Genomic DNA, 8228 nt, shown 5'->3' with positions numbered 1-8228 from the left:
TTAGTCTGCATGTCTTGGACATTTGGAAACTGAAAACTCTTTGTACTTGTAAGGTCTCCAAAAAGGGAGCAGTAAGCAATAGCATGCTCTGTTGTTTGTTGCTCCGAAAGAGGGGAGGTTATCAGTAGCATGCACTGTTGTTTGTTGCTCCGAAAGAGGGGAGGTTATCAATAGAATGCACTGTTGTTTGTTGCTTTGAAAGAGGGGAGGTTATCAGTAGCATGCACTGTTGTTTGTTGCTTTGAAAGAGGGGAGGTTATCAGTAGCATGCACTGTTGTTTGTTGCTTTGAAAGAGGGGAGGTTATCAATAGAATGCACTGTTGTGTGTTGCTCCGAAAGAGGGGAGGTTATCAATAGCATGCACTGTTGTTTATAACGTCAAACGGTCTTCAAAATGGGGAGGTTATCAATAACATGCACTGTTGTTTATAATGCCTAACGGTCTTCAAAATGGGGAGGTTAGCAATAGCATGCATTGTTGTTTGTTGTTCCGAAAGAGGGGAGGTTATCAATAGCATGCACTGTTGTTTATAACGCCTAACGGTCTTCAAAATGGGGAGGTTAGCAATAGCATGCACTCTTGTTTATAACACCTAAAGGTCTTCAAAATGGGGAGGTTAGCAATAGCATGCACTGTTGTTTATAACACCTAACGGTCTTCAAAATGGGGAGGTTAGCAATAGCATGCACTGTTGTTTATAACACCTAACGGTCTTCAAAATGGGGAGGTTAGCAATAGCATGCACTGTTGTGTGTTGCTCCAAAAGGGAGCGGTCAGCAATAAGCATGCACCAAAACTGTATGACGTCAGCAGTAAGACCTATGGACACAGATCGTTTTCTTTTCAATCGTCGAAGACATGGAACAGGCTCCCTGATAACCTCCGTCATTCTGATTCCCTCGCATCTTTTAAATCTCGTCTCAAAACCCACCTTTTCCCTCAGCAGTAAGTTCAATTGTGGCAGGTCCACTTCCTTTGCGTTAGCTGTGCTTGACTATGTGTGTATACATATGTGTGTGTACATAACTACATGCATGTATGTGAATGTGTATTGTGTGTGCGTGAGTTTATGTAAGTTTGTGCCTGCCTATGTGTGCGTATGTGTTAGGGTAGCTGTTAGATACACATGTATTGTTAAAATGTATGTATGCAGTGTGTGTGTGTGTGTGTGTGTAGTCACATTTTGGTGTGTGTATCTAACATAGATGTAATGTTTTATGTTAACAAAGTGTTTTTGTAAAGCACCTAGAGCAGATTTCTGGATAGTGTGCTATATAAGTATCCATTATTATTATTATTATGATATATGATATATCATAAAAATTTACAAGATGCCGTCTTTTCCACGAGCAGGTACCATTACATTACAATGATCCGGGACCCAGTGCGGCGCTTCATCAGCGAGTGGATGCACGTGCGACGCGGCGCCACCTGGAAGGCGGCCCAACTTAAGTGCAACGGAAGGGAGGCGACTCTGAAGGAGGTTCCTTTCTGCTACAACGAGGAGGACTGGAGTGTAGGGGTTTTTTTTTATCAAAAAGGGTGGTGCTGGGGGTGGGGCGGTAATGCACGCAGTTGCAGAATAAACAAACTTAGACCAAATACCCAAATGTTTTTGACAGAATGTAAGACTAGATGATATAAAATTGAAAAACCATGCAAAAGCATGAATTTGTTATAAAATGGCTGCCATACATGAACCTGATAGAACAATGAACTTTGTCAAACTAGTTTCACAATGCATTAGTTAAAGGAAACTGACTTTCTGTTTCCCCAATGTTACTTTATTCTGTTATTTATTGTTGATATTTTGATGTCCTTTGTCTCGTGGTGATACAATCTCACACCTTGAGTGTATTACATTGTCTGTTTAGATGATGAAAAAGTGCAGTATAGATACTCATATGAAGAAATTTCCTACGTGCATACCAAGAAAGTGCCTGAAAGTTTTGTCTCTCTTTTTTTTTCTTTCCCAATTTATTCATTTACTTATTTATTCATTTATTTGTGGGTTTTTTTGTGTTTTTTTGTTTGTGTGTGTGTGTTTGTTTTTTTGTTTGTAACGAAGTGCATATTTAGTACAGTGACAAAAAAAATTATGTAAAGAATGCATTATGTATGCCTATGTTCTTCATCTGTATACGTTTTTTGTCTTGTTACACTCCCCAGCCCCCCACCCCCTGCTATGCATCAAGTTAATGTAATGTATTGTATTCATACTTTTTAGTTATATTATTTAGTTATATTAAGATTTATGCAATGTAAACAAAAATTCAATGAAAAAAAAAAAGGGGAAAAAAAGAAGATAATGCATCCAGTTCGGAAGCAAGTGTCCAAGGATTTGACTTTTCGAGACCCTACATATGTGTACGGACTGCATTTTTGCTGTCTTTCCTCCACAAGACCTCAACTGAGAGGTGGTCTGGGTGATAGTCTTTCAGATGAGACGCTTAGTTAGCTGCATTCCCCATGTGCAGCTGCTGCACACATTCACCAAGGTGAGACGATAAACCGAGGTCCCGTGTGCAGCATGCACTTAGCGCACATAAAAGAACCCACGGCAACAAAAGGGTTGTTCCTGGCAAAATTCTGTAGAAAAATCCACTTCGATAGGAAAAACAAAAAAAACGAAAAAAAAATGGGTGACGCTGTAGTGTAGCGACGCGCTCTCCCTGGGGAGAGCAGCCCGAATTTCACACAGAGAAATCTGTAGTGATGAAAAGAAATACAAATACAAAATACAAAAAGGTTTATTGTCTCATCCGAACGACTTGCATCCAGTTTATTGATGAAGGTCTGGTGATGGAGGGGGAGACAGTTCTGGCAAGGGGTGGGATTCGATCCTTGCACGCTCCGATTCTCTAGCTTCCTGGGTGGACGCGTTACCACTGGGCCATCGCCACTCCGCTGTATTTGTATTTGTATTTCTTTTTATCACAACAGATTTCTCTGTGTGAAATTCGGGCTGCTCTCCCCAGGGAGAGCGCGTCGCTACACTACAGCGCCACCCATTTTTTTGTATTTTTTCCTGCGTATTTGTTTTTCCTATCGAAGTGGATTTTTCTACATAATTTTGCCAGGAACAACCCTTTCGTTGCCGTGGGTTCTTTTACGTGCGCTAAGTGCATGCTGCACATGGGACCTCGGTTTATTGTCTCATCCGAACGACTTGCATCCAGTTTATTGATGAAGGTCTGGTGGTGGAGGGGGAGACAGTTCTGGCAAGGGGTGGGATTCGATCCTTGTACGCTCCGATTCTCTAGCTTCCTGGGTGGACGCGTTACCACTGGGCCATCGCCACTCCGCTGTATTTGCATTTGTATTTTTGACTCACTTGTGTAAACAAAGTGAGTCTGTGTTTTAACCCGGTGTTCGGTTGTCTCTGTGTGTGTGTGTCTGTGTGTCTGTGTATCCGTGGTAAACTTTTAACATTGACATTTTCTCTGCAAATACTTTGTCAGTTGACACCAAATTAGGCATAAAAATAGGAAAAATTCAGTTCTTTCCAATCATCTTGTTTAAAACAATATTGCACCTCTGGGATGGGCACAAAAAAAAAAAAAAAAAAAATGACGCCTAATTATATGCAAACTGCATTTACTGTTATCTTTGTATTTTTTGTATTCTCTAAACTTGGCACTTTGATCTGATACTCTGACACAACAACAAGAGCAGCGATTATTATCATTTTTTGTTCAAACAGGAACTTCTTTTGCTAAGCATGGAAGTTTTATTTATTTTGCAAACGTTTTGGTGCAGATAGTAAAGAAGGGAAATTACTCTGTAATTAATGCTAGGGGACTTAATTTGCTTTAAACTGATCTTTCTCATCTTAAACATTACATCTTGAATACATAAAACTCAATACATAAAAAGCTTGGATAAAAAAGTGTATCACAAGTGAGTCTTGAAGGTCTTGCCTCTCTTGTTTTTTATTACAACAGATTTCTCTGTGTGAAATTCGGGCTGCTCTCCCCAGAGAGAGCGCGTCGCTACACTACAGCGCCACCCATCTTTTTGTATTTTTTTCCTGCGTGCAGTATTATTTGTTTTTCCTATTGAAGTGCTGCACACGGGACCTCGGTTTATCGTCTCATCCGAATGACTAAGCGTCCAGACCACCACTCAAGGTCTAGTGGAGGGGGAGAAAATATCGGCGGCTGAGCCGTGATTCGAACCAGCGCGCTCAGATTCTCTTGCTTCCTAGGCGGACGCGTTACCTCTAGGCCATCACTCCACTCAAAATAAATACACCCTGTAAAGCAGTGAGGAAGAACACATGGGGACAGTCCATCAACTCCTTCAGAGTCACCCCCGACGGACGCTGTTGTGGGGGTGGGGGTGGGGGTGGGGGGGGGTGACCCTTCTTCTTCTTCTTTGTTTGTGGGCTGCAACTCCCACGTTCACTCGTTACATGTATGCGAGTCGAGTGGGCTTTTACGTGTATGACCGTTTTTACCCCCGCCATGCAGGCAGCCATACTCTGTTTTCAGGGGTGTGCATGCTGGGTATGTTCTTGTTTCCATAACCCACCGAACACTGACATGGCTTACAGGATCTTTAACGTGCAGTATTTTGATCTTCTGCTTCTGCTTGCATATCATACATACACACGAAGGGGGTTCAGGCACTAAGCGGATCTGCACATATGTTGACCTGGGAGATCGGGAATAAATCTCCACCCTTTACCCAGCAGGCGCCGTGACCAAGATTAAGTGTCTTTCGGGGGTGACCATAAAGGAGTTGATGGACTGTCCCCATGTGTTCTTCTTCACTGCTTTGCAGAGTGTATTTATGTATATTTTCAGTGTGTACTTGTATATTTTCTCAGTAAGTACGTATACATGTATATTTTCATTGTGTACATAATTTGTATTTTTCAGTGTGTACGTGTATATTTTTAGTGTATACATGTTTATTTTCTTAGTGTGTACATGTATATTTTCAATGTGTTACTGTATGTGTGTGTTTTATCATTGTGTACATATACATATGTATTTTCTAAGTGTGTACATGTATGTTTTCAGTGTGCACATGTATATTTTCTGTGTGTACATGTATATTTTCTGTGTATAATGTACATTTTCAGTGTGTACACCCATATATTTTGAGTATCTACATGTATATTTTCTCAGTGTGTACATTTCTTTATTTTCAGTGTGTACTCCACTACTTGTGTGTATTTTCAATGTGTACATATGAACATCTTCAGTGTGTGCATCAACATGTATACTTTCAGTGTGTACGTATACCTGTATATTTTCTCAGTGTGTACGTTTGTTTATTTTCACTGTGTACGTAATGTATATTTTCAGTGTGTACCTATCGTACACGTGTACATATTCAGTGTGTACATACACGTATATTTTTTGTGTGTACATGTATATTTTCTCAGTGAGTATATGCATATTTTCAGTGTGTAGTCACGGACCTACAGGTGTCCTGCTGTGTGTTGCAGGGGGTGACCCTGAAGGAGTTCATGGACTGTCCCCACAACCTGGCCTTCAACCGCCAGACCCGCATGCTGGCCGACCTGACGGTGGTGAACTGCTACAACACCTCCGCCATGTCCCCCACCCAGCGCGGCGCCCTCCTGCTGGCCTCCGCCAAACAGAACCTGCGCGAAATGGCCTTCTTCGGGCTCACCGAGTTCCAGACGGCCTCACAGTTCCTGTTCGAGCACACACTGCACATGAACTTTCTCCGCGACTTTGTCCAGTTGAACCACACCAAAAGCAACAAGGGGAACATCGGAGAGGACGACTTAAGGCGAACTGCAGAGCTGAACTACCTGGACGTCGAGCTCTACCAGTTCGCCAAGGACCTGTTCCTGCAGAGGGTCCGCAAAGCCTACGAGGAGGAGGGTCGGCCCCTTTCTGAGGAGCTGGAGCAGCTCATTGCTCAGCAGACTGTTGGGCAAGAGAAGGACAGAGAGGAGGGGAGGTATACTGTGTCCCCTGAAGAGAAGAACCTCTGGTCGCCCAATGATGAAGATGTTGACGGCATAACGAACGGGGAGGCCATCAGGACAGATGCTTCATGGAGGAGACTGAGAGCGAGCCTGCTCAAGGGCGGCAGAGCAGATAAAGGCACGGTGCATAACCAGACCTAAGGGACAACGACAGAGAGAGAGAGAGAGAGAGAGAGAGAGAGAGACAAGTTGAAAACAATGACCAACACACTAACAGCCACAGCTGCACAAACTGTGCAAAATAACGCCTCGTTTGCAAACTGCTGGAGCAAACAGCTGGAGCGGCACAAGTTAAAGTGTATAAAGACTAGAAGGAACACGAATTCCAGATAATGACAAAGTTCGCTAACGACAAGAGAGACACCAGTTCAAAGCTAATTTGCTAACAACTAGAGGGACACCAGTTCAAAGCAGCGACTAATTTGCTAACAACTAGTGAGGGACACCAGTTCAAAACCAGCTACTGATTTGCTTACAATCAGAGGAAAACCAGTTCAAAAGAGTGATTTTATAATTAAAAAAAAAAAAAGAAGAAAGTTGTCATTGGTTGGTACAAAGAATGTGAAAGTTGTCATCGTTTGGTTTATATAAAAAATAATTAAAAAAAAGGAGGGGGGGGGGGGGGGGGGGGGGGTGGGGGGGGGGGGGCATGGGGGGAAGAAAGAGGAGACAAGTTTGGCAAGCTGGTACCCGAGCTGAAGAAAACGAGGAGTTCTGTTGGGTAGGACTTGGCATCAACGGCTGCCTGACAGCCAAGAGCAAGTGGAACATTGTTTTGAGCAAAACGAGGCGGTTTCTGAACGAGCCTGACTGGGAAAGCAGTATGTTTGAAGAATGGCACAAAGGTCCCTTTTTTTTTTCTTTTTTTTTTTGAGACAGTGTAGTGGTGGCTTTTCTGAGACTAGCATGTAATTTTGGGTGTGAGCTTTTTTTTTTCTTTTTTTTTTTGTCTCGGGGCAAGTGGATCATTGTGTAGTGGCAAGCTAAGCCATTTCTGAACTAGTCTGACTGGGAAGGCAATATTTTTGAAGACTGGTATGTGTTGGTTTTTTTTTGGTGGGCTTTTTTAATTTTTATTGGTCGTGCTTCCATTACTAATGTGTCGTTTGGGAATTTTATTTGCCTGGAGCTAGTGGATTGTTGTGTTGGACAAGCTAGGCCCTTTCTGAACTGGCCGGACCACGTATGTGATATATTTTTAAAGACTGGCATGTAGTTGTTGTTGTTTTTTTTAATTTAGAAAATAATGAAATAGATCAATCATGCTGCCTATTTTCAGATAATCTCAAGCAGACGATGTTGCAACATGGGCAGGTGGATCAGTAGCAGAGTGAAGAAGAGAGTTGTAGTGCAGCTCTCAGGCTGCAAGTTGGTGTATGTGCACTTTGTGTGTGAGTGTGTGTGTGTGTGTGTGGTGTGTGTGTATGTGTGCGCATGCATTATGTATCTGTGTGTGTGTGTGTGTCAAACAGTATCTGTGTGTACACACTTGTGTGAGGATGCAGACATGTGTGGGTGTCTGTGCAGCAGTCCGCTGAACAAAGATCCTTTTTAATCTCGTTTTATTTCAGTTATTCGCCTTCTGTGTGTCTTTCATTTTGTATGATATGTATTTTTTGATGTATAAGTTTTACCTATTATTATTATTATGATACGAAATTTTTTGAATGCGTAAGTTTTACCTATCTGTTAATTTTGTTTACAAGTATACATGTACCTTATCTCATTTTAGGTTAATGTAGGATCTCAAGACCCTGACTGGTGTTTTGGGTTCAAGTCTAGGTAAGGCATCTGCTCCACTTTTTTTTTTTTTTTTTTTTGCTTTAGCAGATATAGTGCAGTGTGTATATGTATCGATCTGCACACTCTTGATGCCGCCTTGACAATGAAACTGAAACTGTAGGGTGATTTGCCATTGGCTGTTGTGTTTTGAAATTTGATAGTAATTTTTTTTTTTTTTTTTTTTTTTTTAATAACTGGGTTTTGTCTTCCAGCAGTCAAACAACTGCTACTTAAGGGACCAAAATCCATATTATTATTCATCCAACTTGCGGTTTGGTGGTCATCACAGACCTGTTGACTATTGGAGATGTTAGGAACAGCATTCTTCATGTTCATGGTCGTTGTCTTTTTTTTTCTTTTTTTTTTTATTTCCCCCTCAGCTCTGTGAAGAGTCGTGTGGGGGCACCGCACAGAAGACCTGTTCACCAGATTCCTTTGGGACACCAACAAAGTCTGTTTGAACTGTTCACCAG

The 8228-nt window shown here is 42.0% G+C and overlaps 1 protein-coding gene across 1 annotated transcript in view; it reads left to right on the top strand.

Moving 5' to 3' along the window:
* The window catches only part of LOC143275576 (heparan-sulfate 6-O-sulfotransferase 3-B-like), a 9476-nt gene extending 3053 nt beyond the window's left edge, over positions 1 to 6423 (top strand). Inside the window, exons 2-3 of the mRNA XM_076579776.1 lie at positions 1356 to 1518; positions 5461 to 6423. Of these exons, the coding sequence (XP_076435891.1) occupies positions 1356 to 1518; positions 5461 to 6114 (817 nt within the window). The 3' untranslated portion in view covers positions 6115 to 6423. The remainder of the gene's footprint in view (positions 1 to 1355; positions 1519 to 5460) is intronic.
* Positions 6424 to 8228: the final 1805 nt, after the last annotated feature.

The sequence above is a fragment of the Babylonia areolata genome, chromosome 30 (genome assembly GCF_041734735.1).
Source record: "Babylonia areolata isolate BAREFJ2019XMU chromosome 30, ASM4173473v1, whole genome shotgun sequence".
NCBI classification, from domain to species: Eukaryota; Metazoa; Mollusca; class Gastropoda; order Neogastropoda; family Buccinidae; genus Babylonia; species Babylonia areolata.
The sequence above is the reverse complement of the archived record's forward strand: the minus strand, read 5'-3'. Positions and strand labels throughout refer to the sequence as shown.